Source organism: Anastrepha obliqua, chromosome 5 (genome assembly GCF_027943255.1).
Source record: "Anastrepha obliqua isolate idAnaObli1 chromosome 5, idAnaObli1_1.0, whole genome shotgun sequence".
Taxonomy (NCBI): Eukaryota; Metazoa; Arthropoda; class Insecta; order Diptera; family Tephritidae; genus Anastrepha; species Anastrepha obliqua.
In genome coordinates, this window is record NC_072896.1 from 12,802,635 (window position 1) to 12,829,514 (window position 26,880).

A 26,880-nucleotide genomic window follows, 5' to 3' on the forward strand; every position below is an offset into this window, starting at 1 on the left:
AAAATGAAGTTAATGAAAAAGAAAAGAAATAAAAATATGTGATTGAAATTTGAACTCGATGGAACTAAAAAAAAATAAATGCACTTACTGAGGGCAGAAAGAGAAGTGCTGCTCGGTAGGTGCTTTTTGAGAACATTTTCGTAACTTTACTAAATTTTTACCTGAATTTAATATTTATTTCTTGAATACAAGAAAAATAAAATAAAATGGAGCCTTTCATATTAAATGCTTTTGGTTTACAATTTCTACTCTCCGATTTTTCCCGATTAATTTTAATTTAAAAAAATCTGCTTTGCCCCGCAACAAAGAGTCAAACTTGCATTGAAAATAATTAGGCTTAAGAACGCAAATTAACCTATCTTTGCATATATTTCCCAAAAATATTTTTGTTTTAGCGCGCAATATCTCCACCAATAATTATTGCTCAAAATCCAATGAAAATACTTTTTGAGTTTTGATTTTTCGCATTGTTCCTCTGAAATAAATTCTGAATATTTACTTACTTTTTCCGCCACAGTTACCTCAAGAGTTGAATGCTTTAAAAAATTCAGACGTATTTACTGTGTAAGTCATTTGTGTATGTTTTCTATATTCCATTTTAATCAAACTAATAACAAATTACAACAACACTGAACAATCATCTCGATATACATTAATTCGATATACCATTCAACACGTGACATCATTTGATCACGAAAATCTTCAAACTCAACATCGCTTAAGGCACATAGTGCTTCGTCAGATTTAACGTTTCCTCATCATTTGTTGACTGACTGCGTCGTTGCGGCGCATTGGCTATAGTACTGAGCGCTTTTCGTGCCGCACGTGTATTTCGCTCCAGGGATGACGACCAACCGTTACCACCACCATTACCACCACCACCACCACCAGCGCCAGCACCCCCACCACTACCACTTCCACTGGTATCAACATCAATGCTTTGCGCCGCCACACCAATGCCAGACTCCATAATCGTTGGCATTGCGCTACCACTGCCACCACTACTGCCAATATTAGGAATACCCATTGCGCTGCTCAGCTCAGTGGCAATGTTGCGTCCGCCACCGCCGACACTGCTGCCGATTTCGGCAAAATTGAAGGAATGCGCTGAACGTGACGTTGGACGCCAACGATTTAATTTAACTGAGGTTTTTCGCTGATGTGGCAAAGTGCCCCGTGCGTTGCCCGACGATGATGGTAATGTTGCGGTGGCGCTATTTACCGCGCCACTTTTGACAGCTGCTGTATGCTGCTCTAACAGATTAGATACAAGTTTGTCGAGTGCCTTCAGGTCGACTTGCATTTTTGAGTTGCGCATCGAATTCATGCGACTGCCAGTGCGGCTGCTGTTGCTGCCGAAGGGGGAGTTATTGCTGACGCCGAATTCGGTGTTTGGGTCGCGCAAATTGAGACCAGCCATGCGTGCCAAGCGTTGTGGTAGCTGAAAGTAGTGAAGTAGAAATGTGCGTGAAAAGTTTCACAAATTATTTTGAGAAATAGTGGAGACATATTTGATGTATTCATTTTGTTTGTTTTGATTTTGATTTATTCAAATTATTAAATTTCAGACAACGAAAGTTGGCTCATCTACTATTATCTACTATTGAGATTAGTCTTATTTTCGCCTCTTTTGAAATGGTGGGTTTTGGGTGTTTCTTTAAAAGCGTGTAAAACGGAAACGAAAAAAAAAGATTTTTATCTTTGTTTTTGGTATTTTATTTCTTAATCTATTGTTAAAAAATAAAAAAAATTTTTTTGGTCATACAAGGTTCATTCAAAAAGTAGTCAGGCTTAAAAAAATTGTTTTACTATTAACTAAAATAATATTACCATACTTATTTTGGAGTACTCGTAGCTCAATGTTTTTGCGAATGCTATTTCGTACAGCAACAACTTCTGCTTGAAAGGTACTGAAGTCGTCAGGGAGCTTTTTGTTTTTTTTTTATAGGTTTTTTTTTGTGCCGGGACAGACGAAGTACAGCACTCAGAAACAATGAAGTCCATTCTAATGCACTCGGGTTCCCTTTTTAATTCTCTGTATATCTACCCGATCTCTCAAGAAAAATGGGTAGATTTTGTGGTGCCAAGAAGTCAAGGTGGTCGCTTTTTAAGACATCGGTGTCAAAGACCTCAAGCCTGATTCGAGCGAAGGTCGGGCAGATGCACAGAAAGTGGGATCTGCGACAGTCGATCGGACATAACAGGTAACATCAGATTAGTCCATCTACAGCCTTTCTCAGCCTGCCAAGCTCGCCTGTGGGTTAAAGTAACCCGTTTGATGGCTTCAAAAGGGAGTGGCAGAACGAGCCAAAGAAGTTGGCCTCAAAACCCATCCTAGCTAAAGAGTCAGAGATCTCGCTACCCGCAGTACCCACGCATTTCGGGACCCGTGTTAGCATGAAGCTATAAGTTAGCCTTGAAGTGGTTGGAGTGCTACCCTCGAAGTGGTTGGAGGGCTGTCTAAAGCCATGCAGGTAGCGTTGCTGTCACTGCAGACACATACAGATCTGCGTCTTTATCTATTTTCCACAAAAAAGTTCATCGCTTCTTGAACAGCACACATCTCCGCTTGAAACACAGATGCGTGCATTTCAAGAGTAAAGTTTAGTTTTGTCCCACTGGATTTCACGCAGACACCAGAGCGGGAATTGTGCTCGGTGCTGGAGCCATCCATGAAAATAAGAAAACAGTGTTTGGTAGCACCACATTGTATCTCTTTTCAAGTACGACTTTTGATGGCAAGGAGTCAAGGGGCATGGAGCGAATCATTGGATCGAATTCATGCCTACTCTGTTGTCCAATGCCGGACAGGGGCCGTACCAATTCCCATTGTGTTTCAGGGTGCAGATGGCCTTCAAGACCTTTCCTTGTATGAAAACATCAAGTTGTGGTATACTAACCAGAGCATCTAATGCTGGGCCTGATGTAGTAGGAAAAGTTCCGGTACAACAAATGGCCACAGTGCGTTCTAGTCTTCGATAAGGTCGTCTTGACTTTGTGTAGATCCATAGATTCTTGCCAGGAGAAAGGCCCAACGTTTTCCCGTTTCAGGGAGCTTATATGGCCGCTGGATGCCTAGGTCTGCGAAATAAATCTGTGCATATTGGAGCTAGGTTTCATGCCTCTTTTCACCGCACCACATAAAGTCATGAGGTAAAAAAATTATAAAAATCGGCAGGACCTTCTAGCAACTATAAACTTCTTTTTCTGAAGCTATACAAATGCATAGCAAGAATTTTTCTAGAAATTGTAATTCAAAACCATTGCTTTTGTGGTACCCCGAGCTATACTTTTATACAAAAAAAAAAAGTAATAATAATGAACATTTAAGACAATTAAAAACAAAACAAAAGCAGTGAAACACTGCCAAAACTATTAAAGATGTTGAGATGCCATCGGCTTGTCCCGAGATGCTTCTGAACACAATCCTTTCCATTTCAAAATAGTTTAAAATTGTAAAATTTGAAGTCAATCGTTTAGATTCACTTGAGTTATGAGGCCGGTCGGCTTTAGAAATGAAGTACGAAACTCAGTCGAGATATGGAGGAGGTGTACCAGGATGTCCTTAACATTGCTTAATTTCGTTGAAATTTTTTCATATTCACGCACTCTGTATAGAAAAGCTATTGAGATAGATAGAAATTTAAAAATTTCAGAAAGAAAAGAAAAAAGTACTCGAGAGGGGTATTTAAACACCAATGTCTGCCTGATCCAACGAACACTCACACGGCTATTCTTCTTCTTCTTCTTCTTCTTCTTGATTGCCGCGTTAGCCACTTAAGCGATTTTGGTCGAGCTTAAACAATCATTCCAGTCATTTCTTTATCTTTATTAAAGAATCTCGAAACTTAAATAAAGAGTGGTTAAATTTCAAGGGCCGATGTTGAATGTGAACCACACCTAAACGTCAACGACACTGTGCGTTCTCTGGGGTTATTTGAAATAAAAGGTGTACGTCGATAAGCCAGCAACAATTCAAGAGCTAAAGGATGAGATAATTCGGCACATTAATGGCATAGATCCTCAATTATGCCTCAGCGTCGTCGAAAATTTGGACCATCGGATGGAGGTGTGCCGTCGAAGCCGCGGCGGCCATTTGGCCGATATTTTGTTCCATGCGTAATTGAGCCATACTAATATTATCATAATGAAGAGAAATGACAATAATTTCCTAAAAAAATTGTATTTTATTCAAAATCAACATCGGCCCTTACAACTTAAACTCTGATTCAGTTTCTGATGGTCTATTGGTTGTGGCCTGTGTAATTTATAATTCATAGAAATTTCGTGCCATATCAAATGCCGCCAATATTTCAATAAAAATGTACACGCTGGCTACATAAATTTTGTTATCTTCAAAACACAACACCTTTTTAACTTATATTAAACCGTTTTTTTTTATTTTTATTCCATTATTTTTGATGATTTCGCAAAAAAAAAAAAAATTTTTTTTTCGAAGACAATTTTTTTTTCTACCACGCTTCTACACCACAACCAGCTTTTCGTTCCTTTATGCATTTATCTTTAACACATCTGCCTAGCGGTCATCGCTTTCACAAATGAAGTGGCTTTTTCTATTTTTATTTCCTTTTTGCTTTACCAAACTCGTTTGATGTTTTTGTTTTGTTAAATGCACCTAACTCAACTAAGATTTTCACAGCATCATTGCATATTTCTTTGGCTCAATTTGTCCTTTTTTGACAGTCATTGAACGTTGAATTTGCTATGAGCATTTTCAATTTGGCTACAGACATCGGCGCAGACACAGCCCGCCTTTTGATACGTCCATGCATACAGTTGAAAAGCACATATACGGAAAGAATTATTTATTCAGCCCATCTGCACACCACCTTCTCTTTCTGAACTGCCTATTGCCCGCTTTTTTTTCTTTTCTTTTTGCAGTTCATCTACTGCGAATACGACGTACCTACATTCCTCTATTACTGCTGTTTGCTTGCTTGCTGCCAGGTCACAGCCGCTTTGACTTTAATTGATGTTTCATTTCCCTAGCAGAGTATTTCCGCCATGTCTGTCCCTTTGGTCACCCACTTTTTTACGCCTCAAAGTCTTCCGCTGCATTTTTGCCCACTTCACTCGGGCCTGTGAATGAGCTGAAGCTTAGTAGCCTACAGCTATCGTTCTTTATGCTACAGTTACTTTGTATGTAAAAATGTAGTTATGCGCCTTTCACCAGCACATTTGTTAAAGTTGGAAGCGACTGTTACCTACAAATTTCTCAATGCTTTCCTGCCATAGCATTTGCTGTTGCTACAATTGCTAGATGACCACTTCGAGCTTTGGTGTTCTACGTTATTGAGTATCAATGTGGTTTAAGTGAAAAATTGCTGTTTCCGTCGTCTTTCAATGAAGTTTCTACAACCCTGGTTGTGTGTTTGTTGTTGCAGTTGTTGTTAGCGCTTCGTCATTGCATTTTTTACTGCATTTTTTCTCAACTGCTTTAGGACTTTACTTGCCGTATGCACTTCATTTCTACTTCGCTGGCAACGGCAATCGATTTCCCTCGACTGTCACTGGTCTTTGTTTATTTTGCGCTTGTTTTTGCCTTGCCGAACATATGCATGTGTCGATATACCTACATACATATACCTACATATAAGTGGGGACGTGAGAATGTGTGATACCCAATAGGAAAATAACTCATCGCTGACTATATCATCAACGCAGTCATCGATGTAATTGCTTTTTAACTAGATAAAAAAAAACTAACTATGGCATAGTTAGTGCAAAATTAATCATCCAATTTTGTTTTTGCATAACTTTTTTACTAAGTAAAAATAAATTGTTTCGAGTCATGGAAAGCGCTCCATTGCTCGTTTGTATGGATACTGCAGCTGTCATGTTCACAAAGGCAAAATATAGCTAATGTGTCTGCAGCGACAGCCAAGCTGCGTTCATGGCCTTAGAGAGCCCCCCACAACTTCAAGGGTAGTCGAGTCCTGTAAATCCAGGCTTAACTATGTCGGTAGACATAATAGGCTGATGCTAACATGGGTCCCGGGACACATGGGTATCACGGGAAAAGAGGTCTTTGGCGGGAAAAGAGGTCTTTGGCACTGATGAGTTAAGAAGCGACCACCTTGGCTCCTTGGCATAACAAGATCTACTCAGATTTCTTCGAAGGTCGAGTAGATTTAAAGAAAATAAAAAAGGGAACCTGAGTGCAGTATAAAGAATTTAATTGTGTTTGAGTGCTGCACTTGCTAGTCTGTCCCAACAAAAAAAAAAGAAACTAACGTACAACGCTATTTGCCACAAGTATAAATCTTCCGGTAGGGTGATCAATTTTGCGCCACCTTGAATAGGTTCCCTTAAACAAAACCTGCTGCTTAGTGAGTGGTAGCAAAACTGAGCATAATAAAAATACCAGTTTCAAAGTGACTTCCCGGATGGCTTGTCAAGCACTAAGCCCGCAATGGCCCACAGCTCGTATACATACAAGACTAATCTTCTCGATGACATGCGATACATACATATTCTACAGAGTAGGCTTCGAAATTTTACATTTATTATTACTATGCGGCTATTTAGCACTACGGCCTGAAAGATCTATTGTAACACTTTCAAGGATTCAGAGTATTTTTCTCTTACACATTAGTAATATTTGGACTTCCAACTTATTTCAATTTTACAGAGATTTGTATCAGTTCAATTAAAAGAATGAGTGTCAATAATCTTAGCAATTTCCCCTTTGTATCACGAAAAATTGAATAAAAATACCCTCTTAATTCATTTTTTAGTATTAGACTATGTACTCCGTGCGATTTGGATAGAAATTTCTCTCTTTCATAATTATTTTATTTACCTTTCAGAGTGTGAAATTATATATTTTTGGCAATATTTTTAAAAATTAAAAATGTCAAATTTTTGTGTTTTTGAAACTTTTTTTTGTCATATGAATCTCTTAACATTTTGGCCTCTTACATTTATTTTGAAGCATATTTTGAATAATAACCACCTTGATCAAAAAGTTGCTGGCATACTAAATTCAGAAAATTCCAAATAAAAGTTTATTCTTTCATTATCGCTTTCAAAGTACTATTCGTCAACTGCCACGTACCTATGGGAACATAATTTTCGGTATAGCCATCAGAGGCTTCATTTCGACTGTTAAAACACGTTAAATTGCGTTATCATGGTGCAAAATCCAAGGCATAGTCTTTATTAACTGTCTGATCTTATTGCAAAAATTCGTGGTGTACTGTGAAACCCATAAAAACCGAGAGCATCGCTATTTTTTACTGAAAACTACGTATTTTTTTGGTTTTGGTTCATTCGAAGCTCTTCACTCACTCGCCTGTTGTCTGGATTTCGTGTCGCTCTCATAAACCCACGTTTCGTCTCTAGTTAGAGATGCGTTTGATGAATGTTGAGTCGGATTCAGTCTGGGAAATAATGGCGTTGGTGAAGTCAACGCGGCCCCTTTTTTGCATGAATTTCAAATTGGTCGTTTGGGACCAACTTTGCAGCAACACGGCGCAAGCCGGATCCAGAAGCCATGCTCAAATCTTCTGCCAAATCTTTGATGGTTAACTTGTGGTTATTGATCAACTGTTCTTTCACTTTATTGATGTTTTTGATGTTTTCATTAGTTTTCGTTGTCGATGGGCCTCCCATATGTTCATCATCGTCGATGATCTCACGACCTCTTCTGAAGCGTTGATGTCACTCTTTAGAACATCATTATCGAAACAGTTTCCCAACATTTCTAAGTCTTTCGCAAAATTTAATACATTTTAACGGAAAATTTACAAAATTCAAATCCATATAGAACATATTAATGATAGCACTAAAAGATAGTACTAAAATATCTGTGATACAAAAAAAATTAAAAAAAAATTACTTTTAATTAACCCTATATCTTTGGTACATATTGGAAGCTGTCGTACATCTATTTTATGAGCTTTTTCCCTTTTTCCTAAAATGGGTAAAAAGAGCCATTCACATATGTTCAGTGAAGGATTAAAAAAATTATCTTTGCGGTTTTTATTTATTTATTGTTTGTTTATCAAATACACAACCAAAAAAGTTAATTACAGTGTTTGAACTTATGACTACTATTCTTAATAATAACTAATAAGTACTCATAAAGGTAATATGATATTTATGGAGGGACTCAGAGGGATCCAGTAGGATATAAAATATAAAATAAAGAATGTTGAAATTGTGAAAGTATAGAAATAAAAGAATGAAAGAGAAGATAAAAGGTAAAACGAAAGATATACGTACATATTAGCAACTATTGGCAACAAAGTCATGTATCTGTTCACTCCTAAGGCACGGTATGCTTCTGATTATTTTGATTTTCAGTGGTAGGAGATTCCAAAGATGGACAGCAAGAACAAAGAACTGACGTTCTGATACTAGGCAACCGTATTTCATATTAAGTAAGTTAAGAGATCGAGACTATTTTGCAAACTGAAGTCGGTCCATAAGGTATTTGGGCTCCAGAGCAGTGTTAAGCATTTTAACTTCAGCAAGTCACTAAATCATATGGAGAATATTATTTTAGAAAAAGCGGATATGAGCTCGCGGCGTTTTATACAATACACGTATCTAGCTGTTGTAAATGATATTAAGCTTACTACGACATAAACTATCACAATCGTCTTACAGTTCACAACCATAAAGTCACGTTGGTATTAAGAACGTTTTTGCTAAAAGCAGTCGAATTTTCACTGGGGTAAAGTGCTGAGTAGTCTATAATGAACGTGGCATCCCATTGAACTCGCATATTGTACTATAGATATGGTTGTTCCAAGTCAGATTTCTATTAAAAGTATTCCACATAAAATTGTTGAAGTTATTTTAAACACAACTAGATTTTCACCGGTAATTGATTTCAAAATTATTATTAATCAAAAAGACTGCCAGTAAATCCGTCACCTGAATGAAGGTTCAGTGGATAAGTTTTGTAAAAAACTTCCTGAGAAAATGTGCTACAAAACATCTTTCACTTATATTGTAAGGCTGTTAAATATTTTACCTAACAAAAAAGAACAAAAATAGTGCTTTATTTTCATTATAATGAACCAATGGGCCACTGCCAGTCGAAAAACTTCAATATCAAGTGCTTACCTCCAAATTTCAGGAGCATTTTAAAAATCAAAAAGTTAGTAAACTTAAAAATTAATTTCTTAATTTTTCTATTCATTTTAATCAAATTTCAGTATTCATTTGTTTTTTACTGCTCTAAATTATTTATTCGTTAGTTGACTTCGACTTATTTTTCTCTCAAACAATGTGTTTGTTGGGTTTGTACTATTGCAATCCGATGAATCCGAGGAAAACGGTAAACGTCTTCTTAACCCAGAGTTTCTCTTGATAAATCGTATTGAAGAATCATCACCGCTTTCCTCACTCACATTATTAGTCTCACTCATCTTGATTATAACGGTATTATATTTATTTCTTCAAAAAAAATCTGGGAGTAATGTTGAAAAGACTAAGAGGCACACAGTAACATTCAGCGTGAGAGATCACAGCTATACTAACTACCGCTTACATTGTGCTTCGTTTTATCTGTTTACCGATGCGATTTTGTTACGAATATTCTTGAGAGGGAGAGAGCATCTTGGGCTGTTTAAAAACAAATAAGCGTCGATGCACGGCCAGAACAGATACGGCGTTACTGAAACGATTTATATTAGAGTATAGAGTTAACTGGCTTCTGAAATAAATTACTTATTATTTAGTTGCGAAAAAAAGTTGCCATTTAACGGTGTTAATATTTATTATTCAGGAAAGTTATTATAAATATAAAAATATATGACTATACCAAGGGCTTTGACACTTAAATTTAAGATTGCAAATCATATTGCAGTACTTCCGGCTGTGGTAGAGAGACAAACTTAGTTTACATAATTGATAGGTGACATGTGATGCTAGGTGTCTTGCATCCACACACGCGGCATTTACTTGAAAAAAAAATCATGCTTGCGTCTTTAGAAAAGCTATCAGTTTGCATAACTTCAGCAGTCACTTTCCAACGAGGTGTGCAGTCAACCTATTCAGTAGCTTCAGCTATTAGCAAACCCGTGCTTTTGCCGCATGCACACACGTGCAGCTATGTTGTTGTTTCAATGCCATTTTTCCCCACTTTCTTTACATTGACTATCTCATAAAATGTAAGAACGATGTCAGTATGTGCCACTGAGCTCTACCCATTTGAGTGTGTGTGCGTGTGTGTTTGTTGTCGCAGAGCAGACACAATAGCACGAATGGGGTTAATTGAGTTTTAGTGGTTGACAGTCTATCCACTTTGCTATTTTAAAGGTAGCAAGGTATGCAACGGGATGCACAGTTATTAAAGTTGTTGTTGACGTTAACTTGTACCGGGTTGAAAAAGTACTTTATCAGCTTGTTGCCTTTGATAAAATTTCAAAAGCATTTCCTGGCTACAGATTTTTTAATTACATATGCACATAGTTTTGTTTTTCCAATGGCACACAATACCCTTTTTTTGTTAACTGAACTTACTAAGGAAGTGTCAGAAATTGTAGATGATTTTTTGTTAGCAATTCCTAAAGGTATTGAAGAAAGGCTTTAATGGCTGACACTTAACATTTCCCGTCTATTCAAAAGTCACAAAGCCGTGTTTGTTTTCTTCGGAGCTTTGGTCCATACATCTAAAATTAAACCATTCGTATCTCTACAGACACTGATACTGGCGAGCACTCAGTTTGATAAAAAAAATTTAGATTTTTGTATATTGCTATTTGTGTACCGAGACCTGAAAGGCTATTAACATACTCTGGAACTGCTGTGGGCTTAATTTTTATTAGGAGGTTGGTATCTATAACCCCGCTTCCCAAGTAATTTAGTTTGCGTCGTGCCACTGCTAAGCAGTCGCATGAAACATGTTTTGTTGTTTCTTGTTACCTTTTTACTGAATCTACAATAATCGTTTTCTGCCACACCAATTTTTTCCATGCAGTAATTAAGATTATATATATATATATATATATAATTGGCGCGTACACCCTTTTTGGGTGTTTGGCCGAGCTCCTCCTCCTATTTGTGGTGTGCGTCTTGATGTTGTTCCACAAATGGAGGGAACTATAGTTTCAAGCCGACTCCGGCTTTTTTTTTATGAGGAGCTTTTTCAAAGCAGAAATACACTCGGAGGTTTGCCATTGCCTGCCGAGGGGCGACCGCTATTAGAAAAATGGTTTTCTTAATTTTGGTGTTATCACCGAGATTCGAACTTGCGTTCTCTCTGTAAATTCCGAATGGTAGTCACGCACCAACCCATTCGGCTACGGCGGCTGCCTCACGCACCAACCCATTCAAGATTAAGATTACAATGCCCTTTTAGTAGTTCAGTGCAGAGTTTAATGCCTTTTATGCTGAGGTCAAGCATTGCCTCTACCTTTATATGTTCTGGAGCAATGAGTGTTTTTCATTGTCGCATGCCCGCTTGGGCTTTCCAGTACTCAATTTGGCCTCGTTGTTCCCGCTGCAATAGAAATGTACTTTCGAAGCGGTTATTTACAACGCAGAAAAGTTCAAGGCCTATGAAGTGAGTGTTTGTCCCGTTTTTCATTAAATTTCTCAAAATTTCATTCCGTTCGTGCCCCTCATATCTAGGGACCCACTTCAAAGTAACAAAGTTTCTTGATGCTAGAGTTATAAACATCACATGGGATATGTATTGAGCCACATTAGTAAAGTGTATTTATTGACTTACGTTCGTAGTGAAGGTCCTTGAAAGCTATATAACGCAAAATCCAAATTAGCTTTGGATATATGAATCACTATCCGCCTTGCTTATTTAACTTTAGCACAGGTTCACTCTGTCCAGCCTCCGTCTAGTTTTTGTCTTCCTTTGCATCTTCTTCAGATGTACCCCTGTAACTCAAAATACCTAGTATGGGTTTCTACTCTACTTTATGTCATTAAAGTATCATTGATCAATTTGGCAGCTCACTTGAAGCAGGTAGCTAGAAATTCGTCCATTGTATTACCGTTAATGAAAAAAGTGGAAAGAAAGAGGAAGTGACAATTGAAGATTGCCGACTGGGAATTGTGGATTTATAAATGCTAAATACTAGAGAGAAAATTCCAAAACTGGCTAGTTCCCAGCCCTGAGAGTTCCTGAGAGCTCTTGAGATATTTGATGATTTCAACTCATCATCTTCCAGAGGTCTGCCGAATCAGAACTCGGATTTATGACCAGGTAGATGATCATTTAGCATAAATTACTATTAATATTGACATATTTAGGAACTTAGTCTAGTCACAAAAGATGTTCAACTATTTCTATCGTCTCTCTGTTGATTGCCTTTCTCAATGTTTTTTTATTTTTTTGCATAAATATCTCGGATTATTCGATTAAAATTTTCAATCCGTTCAGCCTTCGAAGACAAACGTACTTCTAATTCGTGATCGCTTCTTAGTGTCACAAATCAGAACCAATTAGATGATGAATTCGACTGAAAAATATATTATTATTATTCTTTGTTGAAGAATCGTATATACACATCGGCTTTTAAAATGGAGCACATAAAACTCTCGCGTGGTTGTCGAGAAGCTAATCCATCTGCAGATACTTGATGACACTTCGATTTGGATTTTGGAGCATTGGGATGGTTGGTTTGGTAATCGTTTTATTAGCTATCTTTTCGCTGTCAAATAGCGGTCATATGGCGCTGATTTGACATTGCATTGTTTTTTTTGTTAGGGTACCAGTAATAGAAAATAATATTACTAATATTATACAATACGAACAACTTTAGTCCAGCTTCTTAAAGCGGATATCTAAAATTTAATTTGAGTTGTGTATGAATTTCTGGAAATTAGATTCATGAGGCTGCTATTGTTGAGTCAGCGCAGGCAGGCAAATTATCGAAAGCAATCGTTCGAAATTATTGGTGTTATAAGGGGATTTCATACTGCAAACTGAAAGACCTAATTTACCACTTCAAGAATTCATAATATTTCTCTGAGCCTAACTTTTCAATAAATTTTAGAATTTGCCCTCTTTTATTGAGTTCTATTATCACCTCTGGTAAAATATGTCTACCCAGGTGTTTGTGCCGCTTACACATCAGTGCCACTACAACTTTGGCGGTTTCATCTTTCTTCTTACAGAATCTGCAAGTTTCAGTGGAGTACATTCGCAGGCCAGTTAGATGCCAATTCAATCGAGAATGCTTTATTAGAACTACTGGGGGGATTCGAAAAGTGTTCTTAGTTAGTTCCACATTTGGTTAATTCTATCTTGGATTTTGGTTCCGAGAAACCCGGTAGATTATCTCAGCAAGATCTGCTTTGCCTTCCTCGGCAGGCAATGGCAAAGCTCCGAGTGTATTTCTGCCATGAAAAAAGCTCCTAATAAAAACCATTGCCGTTCGGAGTCGACGTAAAACTGCAGGCCCCTCTATCTGTGGAATACCAACATAATTTTTACTTTTCTTCTTTGCCTTTCCTCAACTTCTTGAATAAGAAAGGAGAAGTTACACTTTCTTAGACCACAAAATCGCTTTGTGCAGCTAAACGAGGAGAACGACCCTTTTCCGGTTACTATATTTGCCATTGCAGAGAATATGTACGTATTTGTTCTAATCTAAGATTTTCAGCTTATCAGGAGATTCCAGCGCCAGTTTCTATATAATTTGGAAAGATTTGAGAGGCTTGATTGCTGCCTGCCTGTAAGCATAGCTATGGTTTCTTGTTATAATTGCGTTAAAAATTAAAGTGAGCACATCTTCTTTTCGAAGATTTCAGCTTGAAAAATATTTGTATTCTTATTTAGCGCCTTTGAGTATCTTATCCCCGGTCCGCAGGTACGTGTCTCTGCCCCTTGCTCGGTGAGGATTCGGTCATCGTAACATGTTATCATGTTTTGGTTTATCTTGAAAATTGTATTTCAACTTTCCAAGTATCTTATTACTCAGTTCAGTCTCGAAGCATTTGACAAAACTGCATATAGGTGGCATTAAGATCTCAAGGGATAATTCAGCAAGAGCTGTCGTCTCGGATTGGCCATCAAGATCACACCTTTGGACCTTTATTTGTAAAGTCTAACTTCTTTGTGGATAAACCAGCTTCAGTTGAGACATTGAAAGCCAGCATAACTAAAGTTATTCACGAGATACGGACTGAAGTTCTCCGGCGAGTCATTCCAAATTGATGTTTACGAATAATGGAATTACGGCGCAGTTGCGGCTAACATTTGAAAGAGATCATCTTTAAAAAATAAATGCCATGAATGGTTCCACACAAAATTAATAAAGATTACCCAATCAGTAAGAATTTTCGTTCCTTCATTTCAATTTAAATTACGATGCCTCTAAATTTATCACCCTTTCGTTGATGCCGTGGAGGTTTAATATTATTTTCCTTCAAATTAATATTAAAGTAATTTGCCAGCGTTTGCTATTCCGCTTCCGCTCTTATTATTTGTCTACTTCAAAAGCATAAAACCGAAGCACACTTTCTCAACTTTTATTGTCTATGATTTTATGATCAATTACAGCAACTACATACATTTGTACTTGTAATCAGGCCATGTACTGTCCATTATTGCTATTAAGTTGTAATTTATTTCCCATTTTTGGCACGCCCCTTTACCACTCCCATCAGTACTGTTATAAAGAGTAAAAGTTGTCTCTCTGGTCGAGCTCTGCACCACCCACACATTTAAAGTTAATTACCGGCATTTAAACATTGCCTGCACGAAAACGAATAGTCGTTCGCTCAATCATCATCAGCAAGACGTGGGCGGTGCGGTGGTAGTGCGCACGTATTCTGGTATGATAGAGTAGCGAAGACCAAAGTATAGGCGAAAACGAAACAACACAAAAAAGAAGAAACACACCAAGGAACGACCAAAGAAGTAAATTGCGGAAATGCTCCTTTTCCTCTCAGCTACTTCCGCAATTATCCTTGTCGTTTTCTGTTAATTTTTCGGAGGTTCATTTATCCTTTTGTGTGCATTTTATTTATGTACATTTGTTTGCATGGAAACTTGCATTTTGTGTGGTCTTCATGAGCTGCGCTAATTTATTTACCCGCGCAAACAATAAGTTTTAAATAAAAAACTATGAAAAAAAAAGAATTGAAACCCACAGCATAGCAGAAGAAACCATAAATCAATGGTCGAAATAAAAGGCCAGCAGAGCAGCGGATTTAAAATACGACTACGGCAACAACGCTGCAGCAACTACCGACTGTGAGTTGGTGTGAGTGTGCGTGTGTGTGCGCTTTTTTACATGTATGTGTAGGGTCAGCAGCCCGTCAAGGCAATGGCATAGGTTTGGCCGTCTGACTTTAGAGATTTATAAGTTCAGCATTTGCAGTGGCGTAAAATCAACCTAAAAAAGTGTATAGGCAGTGGGCATCCTGTGTAATTGTGTCGGTAGCTGTGGCCGTATATTGAGTAGGGTAAGGACAATATTCTTTCCTTTCCTTCGTCTTTCAAGTTTGTCTGCCAGCGTGGACGTCCGGAAGTCATTTGTTCGCTTGAACTAGCAAATAAGCGAGGTCAGGCGCGCAATCCTTTCAACTGGCCTTTAACCCCCCCCCCCCCCAAAAAAAAAGATTTAAATGGAAATACTGTGTAAAAAAAGAAATATATCATTTGATTTCAAGAGCGGAAATTTTTTTGCAATTACTTTTGTGCACATTTGGGCAATTTCTTTTGAGAATTTTTTCCATTATTCCATTTTGTGGTCGCCTAAATTGAAACAATTGCCGATAATTGCTTTTTCAGTGATTTGTTTTAAATTGTACGACAAAATAAATCTTGGCAAGAGTCGAAGAATGAAAATTAAATTTTGACCTTGCAAGCTCAAGGTCGTGATTGTGCAGAATTTTATGGTGTAGGCATTCATTATCAACCAACTGGATTTCATTTATATCGTCATTGTATGTATGTCTGGCTTCTCTCTCGATTGCATCCGAATACTTCGTCATCAGGCTCATTTGGGTTCCCGGTCACAGCGGCATAGAGGGAAACTGCTGGGCTGATGAGCTGGCTAGACAGAGAACTTTGGAGACGGTTTCGTCGTGAAATGAGAGAATTGGGGTTCCCCAAAGGACCTGTGGTCTGCTCCTGGAAATATGGGCCTCGAGTCAATTCAGCGAGCACTGGGCTGGTGCGCAAACGTGCAAGGTCGCAAGATCCTTCTGGCCACGGGTAGATTGGGGACGCTCGAGGGAACTCCTAAGGCTAACAAAGCCTCAGCTCTCGAGCTTGGTGGGTATCCTTACCGGATATTGTCCGTTAGGTGTTCATGCCGTGAGACTTGTGGTTGCCTCAAGTCCGTTCTGCAGAAACTCTCTGGAGGACGAGGTGGAATCATCTCAACACCTTCTTCCTTCGCCCTGCTCTCATCTGGCAAATACTTAGACCTCAATATTTGTCCAAGTGTGCCCTTAGCTAGGGCAGCCATTTAACCTAACTTAATGTATGCAAGAGAGTAGTGTTTTCCGGAAATGAACGAGTGTGGGCTCTATTATTATTATTATGAGGGAGTTTAGCATTGAGACCTGAAAGATCTATTGAGTCCCTTTCAAGTATTCAGAGTATTTCCCTGAGCCCAATTTTTCAATAAATTTTAGTATTCGTTCTATTTTGTTGAGTATTGTTTCCCACTCTGGCAAAATATGTTTACCCGCTTTGGGTCATTAGGCAGCCCAACACAAGGAATTTTTTTCTTGATGCTGCTACCAAGATTGGTTCGTTGTACAAAAAATTTGAAATCTATTTTTTTTAATATTTTTTTCCATTTAATATTTACTCGTGCTGCCAAAGCTTTGGAAATTACAATTGAATTTTCATAAAAAAAATGTTTTTTTTATTAATTTCATGTAAAATGTTTACATATCAATATTTTTTAATCTCTCTTCCAATTTCCTGTCACAAATGTCAAAGACCCTATAATTTAATTAAAAAAATTGTATTAACTATTTTTTATAGGAACTCCGAACAAATACAAATTTCTAGGTTAGATACGAAATTAGTTATAAAAAATAAAAAAACAACAACAAATATATGTATAATAGCTTGAACTATGCTCAGCAATCTGTCTACGTCTCAGTCAATTAAACAAGTCTTCGACCGAGCTCCTCCTCCTATTTGTGGCGTGCGTCTGCCTCGATGTTCTTCGATGGAGGGACCTACTATTTCAAGCCGTTATCGGACGGCAAAATGGTTTTTCATGACAGGAATACACTTGGTGGTTTGTCATTGCCAGGCGTGGAGCCACCGCTATGAGAAAAAGCTTCTCAAAAATTTAAAATTGTTAGTGTGTTGCATCAGCTTATTCAGTTGTTTTGTATTACATATTTATATAGAAGCACATACATACATACAATTTTGTTGGTTGATAAACTCAATAGCTTCTATTTCTCACTTGAAAGCAGAAAAAATCATGCATAGGAAAGAAGTGAGAACCAAGGTGCTTAAGTCTTAGTCCCACGAGAGCGGGGCAGCTAAGCAGCAGGTGCTGAGATAAGTCCAACTCATGCCACAAAAAGAACTCGAAGTAATTTTGCGGATAGTGCTGAGCTGAGATTTTGTCATCTTCAGAAAATCCCATGAACGCCTCCGGTTCAGCCGTGGACAGAAGGATTTAGCGACTTTACACGTTTGTGTACTTGTACAGCGTGTGCTGAGTTCACGCCAAGTCTATCTTTCCAGGAGTAGAGGGCAGGTTGTAAAGGAAATCCCCATTATCTCCTTTCGCGAGGACAATACCTCGCAGGCTCCTTGCTGACCAACTCGTCCGATTCGCAGTTTTCCGCAATGGCACTATGACCAGGTACCCAAGTTAGTCTTACCTGTACGTTAAAGAGTTCGGATGCAGTCGAAAGTGAAACCAGGCATTCTCTGACCAGTTTCGTGTGCAGCATAATAGAGCCAGTGCCCTATTTGCCGCTTTTCTATCGGAGTAAATGTTTACCTTCTTAACAGTTATTTCGCAAGTAAGTAGCCAATCAACTTCCTCTTTGATTGCGGCCACCTCTGCTTGGAACGCACTGCATGGATTTGGTAACCAGAATTTGCATCTGATGGAGAGCTTTTTGCAGAATACTCCTCTTCCAACCCTACCGTCCAACTTCGAGCGGTCCATGAACAAGTTAACTAAGACCTATCCACAAGTGTTGCCCCAGATCTACTCCTCCCTTGATGAAATATGAGTGGAGAAAGTTTCGCTTGGACTAAGCAATGGTCCGTTTTTGGGAGGGTGAACCCAAAGTTTCTGAGGATACTAAAGTGTCCGTAAGTGAGGCCAAGCCTGAAGTCCAAACCTCTCAGCCTGACTGCAGTACGTCCAGCGTGAGTTTTGCTCGCCATGTCTACAAGTACCACATTTAACATTACATTAAGCGCTAGAGTAGGAGTAGTTCGAAGCGCCCCACTGATTCCTATCAATACAGAAACTTTGAACTCTCTCCACCTTCTTAAGCGATGTCATCCTCTCCAGTGAGTTCAATCAGACAATGACTCCATATAACAAAATCCGCTTTATTATGGTATTATAGAGCCAAAAACTAACTCAAGGCTAGAGGCCCCATATTTTGCCAATGGCTCCATTGCATTCGTACAGGGCTATTGTTGCCTTCTTAACTCTCTTCTCAATGTTAGGTTTTCACGTTAGATTACTGTGAAGGATAAGGTCTAGGTACTTGTCAGAAAGCACTACTGGAGCGCCCCCTATTGAAAAGAGTTGAGCTCTAGGTATTTTATATTTTATTATTATTAGGAACCAGCATTGCCGATAAGTAGGCAACTGAGCAGTAAAGACCTCTCTCGACGAAAAAAACTAACACTCCACAAGACTCTCATCATGCCCGTCCTAACGTATGGCGCAGAAGCTTGGACGATGACAACATCCGATGAAGCGACGCTTGGAGTGTTTGAGAGAAAGATTCTGCGGAAGATTTTTGGACCTTTGCACGTTGGCAACGGCGAATATCGCAGGCGATGGAACGATGAGCTGTATGGGCTGTACGACGGCATAGACATAGCGCAGCGAATAAAGATCCAGCGGCTACGTTGGCTGGGTCATGTCGTCCGAATGGATACAAGCACTGCGGCTCTGAAAGTATAATATTTGATGCGAAACCAGCTGGTGGTAGCAGAGGAAGAGCAAGGGCTCCTCTGCGTTGGAAAGATCAGGTGGAAAAGGATTTGGCTTTACTTGGCGTGCCCAACTGGCGCCGGTTTGCACGAGAGAGAACCGATTGGCGCGCTTTGCTAAACTCGGCCAAAATCGCGTAAGCGGTTATAGCGCCAATTAAGAAGACGAAGAAGAAGAAGAAGAAGAAGAAGGAGAAGAATTAATTTCGCCATCGAAATAAAGAAAATAAAAATCGTTGAGAACTTTTTTACTCCACCTAATATATTACCGTTATTCGCGCGCATACTGCAAATTAATTTAAAAATGGCTAATCACAACAAAAATGTGTAATTAATTTTACTAGACAAGTGCAGTGTAGGTGTTCACACGGCGCATACTCTCATACAACCAATTATCTTAGCCACAAAAGCATCCACCGGATTTTTTCTTATTCAAATATTGAAAAAACACCAAAAGAATGGCCAGCTGTTAGTTACATAACTGATTTCAAATAATATATTGTAAATACACCCTATTTTAAGCTAAAAATTTATTTTATGACCTCGAAAACTTTTCACTTGCTAATTTTGTGCGCTCAAGCAACCGTCCATAAATGAAAACCACTAATCACCCAACAAATAGCTAATCCTTCACAGCAAGCGCACTTTCACTCACTCGGGAGCAGTTGGTAGTGACGCATTTGCTGTTATCTCCCCCAAGTGCTTAATGCTTAAACACAAATGCACCACCACGAGGGAGCGTGCGCGCACACAATGCACGTTTTAATTTTATTCACGACTTACGCGCATTCATTCATTTATTCCTGTGCATACAATTTATTCACAGCTTTCTATGCACGCTTCAAAATGGGAGATTAACAAAAAAGAAGAAAAGAAAAAAATTGCAATAAAATGCTAGAAAATTGCGGAGAATGGCAGAAAATTTATGAAAATGCGAGAAATAAACGCAATATGCTTATAATGAATACAATGGCGTTTAAGGGTTTTTTTCTTCTGCACACTTTTCTACAGCCAACAATACACCTACATTGAAACAAAACACTTTCGTACTCACCTCACCACCTGCCGCATTGCTGGAGTAACTCATGCGCTTGACCTTCTTGAATGTAGCATCGTCCTCAGCCTCCTTCAATGCCTGCTCCAACACAGTGTCCAACTCACGAGTACGTGGCTCATCCAGCCCCTGATAGCCGCTGTGGGTGGGAAGAGGAAAAGTGAGTGAGCAAAAAAATTTAAGGAAGAGAAATAGTGTAACCAAATAACCCAAAACACTCAAAAAACGAAGAAAAAGACAAGAACAAACAAAAAAAAAAACCAAGCAAAAAAAAATTCAATTCACGAAAGTAGAACAAACACGAATTGAATGAATGAAAGAACGTAGCAAAGTGCACAGGATCTATCCGCTTTAATTCATGCAAAGCTTCACTCCATTTGAATGCCATTTTTTTGTGTTTCTTGTATTAGCGTAGCTACTTTTAGCTGCTGCTTTCCTTGTTACAGTAGAAATGTGTGCACATTAGAATGCAGCCCTCTCCAGTAGTGTTTCTATATCGAAATTATGAAGTGAAGGTGGCGCAAAATTAATCACCCTTAAGAAATATATATAATTTTTGGGTGACATTTGACACTTGTGAAGCAATGAGCTGGAGCTTGCAAAGAGACAAGCTATGGAGGTCCAAATAAAGATTTCTGCCGTTCAAAATAATTTTTTTTTATTTAGTAAAAACGTTACTTAGTACTAAGGTTGGATGATTAATTTTGAGCTTTTCCCAAAATATTTGGATTTACGGAAGGTGCACCGATTTACGAATACCTCTAAAAAAAGAGTTTTTTTTTAATTTAAATTTAATTCTTTAAATATTTGTGTCTCTTTCCATCTCCTCAGATGAGAGCAGATTTTTTTTTTAACCCTCCGTTGGGCACCCGGCACATAGGCTTTTCCGACTTTGGACGTGAATTTATCATATTTCCATTATAGCTAACGACTTGAGCTTCTAGATAGCTTCCTAAAATTTAACTTTCTATCGATTTATGAACAGAACCTTTTAAAAAGGATCTTCGATCAGGATAACAAAAGGCCAGATTCGCGTACCTAATCGAAGGTTATAAAAATAAGGTATTCAACGGAAAGTTAGAAATAAGTTTGAGGAAAATTTTAATAACTCAGCAAGATCTTAAAAGATTTATACTCTTATTCGTTCATTGGTAAAGTACTTTCTCATCCATTTCATTACTATGAAAATTAACTCATTCACGTCTGAAATTTTGCTTCGCATTTATCAGTACACCCCATCAGGTTGCAAAATTGCTTAATATTATCAAGCAGACTTCTCAATTTTTAACTCTTCGGTCATCTATGGTGACTTTTTGGAAATAATTTTTTTTTAACTAGTTTTGTTTTGTAGAAAAAGAACGCTTAAGGTGATGGGAATCCCCCGTCATTCAATTTCCAAATTCATTCCGGAGTTCACTGGTCACTGGGAGATCGGTACTCATACGGAGAAGCCTGGTCTTCCGTACAACCTCTATTGCAGAAGTTTTGTGGATTCTGCAGAGAAAGAGACTGTGGAACACTTTCTCCGCAAATGTCCGGCTCTGGCGGCTAGGCGCTTGAGATTCCTTAGCGTGCCCTTTGAGGATGACTTGAGGAAATTCTCCAGCCTACATCCCTTTTCTCACCTTCACTACATCAACAGCACTGGATAGCTGTAGAAGGTTTTCTCTTCCCAAAAATTTTTCTTTGCACAGGTAATGAATAAATGGTCCACATTATGGTATCAAAACGGCATGTAAGTGTTACTTGAAGTGTACCTGGGGTACCCTTGCCATCCTGTCTACCTACCTACCTAGTGTTGTTTTTAAAAAATCGATTTGATCCTTGGGTGGCAAATCATTGTAGCCAGCTCGCGTTAATCTTAATATTTTCCCGAACCATTTTGGTGGTAGTTTTAAAACATAAACATTTTTCCATCTCGCCGAAAACCCCGCAACTTCTTTTCGTGTGACACCTTAATATATACACATACATACACATATACGTGTGCTTCCACATAAACATATTTTCATGATTTGCTGTCTTTAGCTTCGCTTCAACTTTTACTCTGACTTCACTTATTTTCATTTCGCCCTACTGACTGCTATGCAGCTGCTTCGTTCTTGGATTTGTATTGAGCGACATGGCGTATACGTAATTAAAATTGAATTTTATTTACCACTTTCGCCGTTTTGCCAGTTCATATAAAAATTTCATTTTCGTTTTTATTATCATTTCCATTTGCATTTGTATTCTCTGCTCGTTTTCATTCTCAGTATCATTACCATTTTTGCTTGCCTTGGTGCATTGTACAAAAAAAAAATGTGGCGATTGTATTTGTAATATTTACTAGTTGGGAAACTCAAGCAGCAGTTTGTGTGTTGTGTAGCAACAATTGTTTGCACTGGTTGACATAGTCAGCTGCTGAGTTTTTCTCTTCTGCAGTTAGCGTAAATTTTTTCAGTTGCTGCTTTTTTTGTGTAATAGTTTTTTTGGGATTTTTTTGTTTTTTTTGTTTCGCTTTTCTTAAAATTTCCGCTACGGAACAGCATTTAGCAATTGATACAAATTAGTTGGCTACATACTGGTATATGCACTGCCATAGCAATTTTAATTTAAAACATAAAGTAGAAAAAAGTCGGGTTGAACCCACTCTACCTTTCTCTCTCTTTCGGTTGGATTAATTAAAAATTGTAAAATTTCCGTCAAATAAAGTTGAAATTTACCAGAGCCACACGAACGCATATTTATTTTACTTTACGAAATTTTAAGGTTAATTAAAAATATTTTTAGGAAGGCTTGAAGAAGAAAATATTTGATAAATGGATATGTTTTGGATATATGCTTTCGAGGATGAGGTTGCAATACTGGAATCACTTCTTGCCCTATGCAGATAATTTGATGGAAAAATAATTACATACGACCGCAGAAAAGTGAATAGTCAAAATGACCCAAAAATCTATAAAGGTAGCTCGGAAACACTCATCGTCATGCACCAAACATTTGTCCATTACGTCAGGGGGTTTGGCGTAGCGATTTCCGATGATGCCTCATTCTCAATAGGGATGCTTTGAAGATCACCATCACAAAAGTAATGGCATAATAGCAAATTAACTCAAATCAACTATTTTTTTTTAATGTTTGATTTAATTTTTGTATGGAGCTAAGGCTAACGTGTACTTTCCCACTGGCCAGCTCTTTGTAAAGCTCGAAAAATGTGCCTAGAACCAACATGTTTTTCAACGTTTCTCGTGTACTCTTTATATGGACAAAATTACATATAAGAAGAAAAAGCAAACAAAACCAACTAAATTTTTCAGGAGCTTTAAATTTGCAGTTTGAAAATCTTACTTCAAGTTCTCATAAAATCCACGGAATTAAGATGGAAAGTTAGTTGATAATAATTTTATATTTAATTTAAAATTAGAAACCTCGATTTATATAATTTTTCTGAGACTATGAACTCTAGCTTTACAATACAAAAATAATAATTTAACAAAAATAACGAACATTCAAACAACAAAAAAACCAAAAAAAAAAAAATACTGAACAAATTCTTTATGTGCTACAATTTGGTCGCGGGGTGTAGATATCTTACTTATGGTTCTACTTAGTTAAAACTCTAAATATTCAATCATTATTTAAGACAAAATGGTTTTGAAAATATTTCAGAAAATTCGCATTCATAACCAAATCCAGAAAATGTATAAACTACGACCGAAGAAGTAAAACTAAGTTAGGGAAAAAATAAAGATAAAAAAATTGGAATTTCAAAAATTTTAGTCAGGATGTTTAGGAAATTTTTGTGAATCCAAGGTGATTTTCGTAATTTGTTTTGTTGATGATGCTCTGCATTTTTTGGCACAATGAATGTGCAATCATTTTGTACATGGGCACACACAAAACTACAAAAAAAAGGAATTCGAGAATTAAAGAGATTTCCACTGGACTTCACACTCTCACCTTACGAACTTTATTCACCTTTCTGGTGTAGAATTTCGAAAAAATCGATTTTTTTCAGGTTATCAGGTCAGTCCATAAGTTCGTGCGTTTTTTAAAGGTGGTTTTAAAATTAATAAAAAGATGTTTAAAGTATTTATTAATCAATAATATATTTTCCTTCATTATTTACAATGTCTTCCCAACGTTTAGGCAAATTTTTAGTTCCCTGCTCAAAAAATAGTTTGTCCGTGGCGCCAAAATACGCTTCGATATCCCTTTTTATAGCTTCTTTTGAGGAGTAGTTCTTGTTACTCATATGGCATTGAAGTCCATGGAAAAGGTGATAATCCCAAGGCGCAATATCCGGAGAGTATGGTGGATGCGGCATTAGCGTCCATCCGAGCTCGTTCAGCTTGCCTAATATTTGCCTTGTGGTATGAGGTCTTGCGTTGTCGTGGTGAAACAAAACTTTGCGTCTATTCACTAAAGACGGTCGATTTTTGTTAAGTGCCTCATTTAGGTTTGATAGCTGATGGGAACAATAATTAGCAGTTATCGTCTGGTTTGCTTCCAGAAGTTCATAATAAACAATACCGGCCATATCCCACCAAATAGACAGGAGAATCTTCTTGGGGTGAAGGCCATGTCTAGGGGTCGGTTCTGCTGTTTCATCTTTATGTAACCATTGGCGTTTGTGAACCGGTTTATTGTCAAGGACCCATTTTTCATCACCAGTAATGATACGGTTTAAAAAACTTTCACTTTCAAACCGTTGCAGCAGCTGAGAACGCACATTGACTGTCTGCTGAAGGTTGGCGACAAAAAGTTTATGCGGAACCCATTTTCACAGCTTTCAAACCTTTCCCAACTGAACCAGGTGCCTGTGAACTGTTCCATGCGATGAATTCAACCTCTGAGCTATCATATCGACTGCCAAATTTGGCTAAGCTTCCACGAGTTCGAGCAAGGCGTCAGAGTTAAGGACTTCAGGACGACCAGCGCGCGGGGCATCCTCCACGTCGCAGTTACCACTTCGGAATTTTGAAAACCACTTTTGCGCAGTCCTTAGACTCACGGTATCCTCTCCGTGAACAGTGTTTATTTCTGCAGCAGCAGTTGCTCCACCTTTACCACTTTCATAAAAAAATACAAAATATGCCTCTTATACGCGTTTGAAGACTCCACTTTATTTTTTAACAACACGTGCTTCGATCCGCGATTAAAATCACTTGTTGAATGTGCAATATATCAAAGAAAATATAAATAGTTCCGTTATATTCCGCGAATAATTTTTTGTATGCAAAAATCGTACAAAAGTGAAATTATGGGTAAAATACGCACGAACTTATGGACTGACCTGACATGATAGTTTATACTTTCAAAAATATACTTGAAAATTTTTATATTGAAATTCTTTGTAGTTTAAAAGTTACAGTCCTTTAAAAGGAGAGCTGTTTGGAGTACGTCGCCCAGGTGTAAGCGAGTTAACCGTGGTTTTCTCGAAACTATTTTTTTCGAGTTGACGTTGGTAGTTTCTCAAAAAGTACTGAATCGATTGATTTGAGTTTTCAATATGTTATTGAGTAGACTTCTGGCTCTTGCGGGTAGCAGACTTATAATTTTATAAGCAAATTTTCTATTATTTTTAAGAGCGAGAACATGAAAAAAACCTTTTTTTGTTTTTCCAATAAACAGATAAAATATCTAGATTTTTTTTAATTTGCTACCCACCATAGCGACATATATCCTGATGAATAAGCGACCGAATTTTTTTTTTCAGATGTACCTGATAAATTTTTTTTATTATTGCCATTGAAAAATATTTATTGTTTTTGATTTGTAAATTAAGAACTGATCTAATGAATAAAAATGGTTCTCAATTGATACCGATTGTTTTTCTTGAATTTTCAACACCTTCAATTTTCACGTCTCTATACCAGAAAGGTTCCTTAAAGGTATAGACAGGATATTTGACATTTCACTAAAAATTCTGCTTAAAAATTTTGAAATATGAATGAAATTTAGCTTCGCTAAATTAAAATTTGAGTTGTTTGAAATGTTGAATTTTGTGGATTTTTTTTCAGTTATTTGATTTTTGCTGTGGAATAAGCTATACTTTTATAAAAAAAGAAAAGATAAGAAGCCACAACTTTGTAATTCGTTGCGCTACTAATATTATGCACAGAGGTGTACACACGCATTTGACAAAAAAATCTGTCCACCCTAAAAAAACACAAACGAAAAGACAAAATTTATTTAAGCGCATTCTTTCCAGTCCACAAGCCGCAGTAGCTAATTTCGCCACCCAGTGCGTATACGTAACAAACCATGACTAAATATGTACATATCAACCTCTGCTGGCTAACAAACTTACTTAAGATATATGTACATTTACACAATTTCATTCACATTTTCAACACTTACGGTAATCCCATATCGCCGAAAGCACCACCAGCTCCTGCGCCATATCCAGCACCAGCGCCCTTGCCGCGTCGCATTGTCGAACGATTCGTTTTTCGCACCGTACGGAGGTCGGTTTCCCAAAAGCTAGAAGTGGAATAAATAGAACAGAAAATAAAATGGAGAAATGAAAAAAATATATTACCTCAAAAGAAATTATGAAAAAGACGCTTTAGAAATGATATGAGTAATAAGGAAGAATGAATACGTACGCACATACATACACACATACAAATACACACAAGTCTGCAAGTTATGGGTGAGAATTGGCTTAAAGCGTTTCACATATTAAAATAATATTTAGAAATTGAAAAAAGGTGCGAAAGTAATAAGTACG

The 26,880-nt window shown here is 37.7% G+C and overlaps 1 protein-coding gene across 1 annotated transcript in view; it reads right to left on the minus strand.

The window, feature by feature from the left end:
• Positions 1 to 556: 556 nt before the first annotated feature.
• The window catches only part of LOC129249266 (uncharacterized), a 207,860-nt gene continuing 181,536 nt past the window's right edge, over positions 557 to 26,880 (minus strand). Inside the window, exons 11-13 of the mRNA XM_054888975.1 lie at positions 26,508 to 26,630; positions 20,163 to 20,301; positions 557 to 1,441 (exon numbers count right to left, since the gene is read on the minus strand). Of these exons, the coding sequence (XP_054744950.1) occupies positions 719 to 1,441; positions 20,163 to 20,301; positions 26,508 to 26,630 (985 nt within the window). The 3' untranslated portion in view covers positions 557 to 718. The remainder of the gene's footprint in view (positions 1,442 to 20,162; positions 20,302 to 26,507; positions 26,631 to 26,880) is intronic.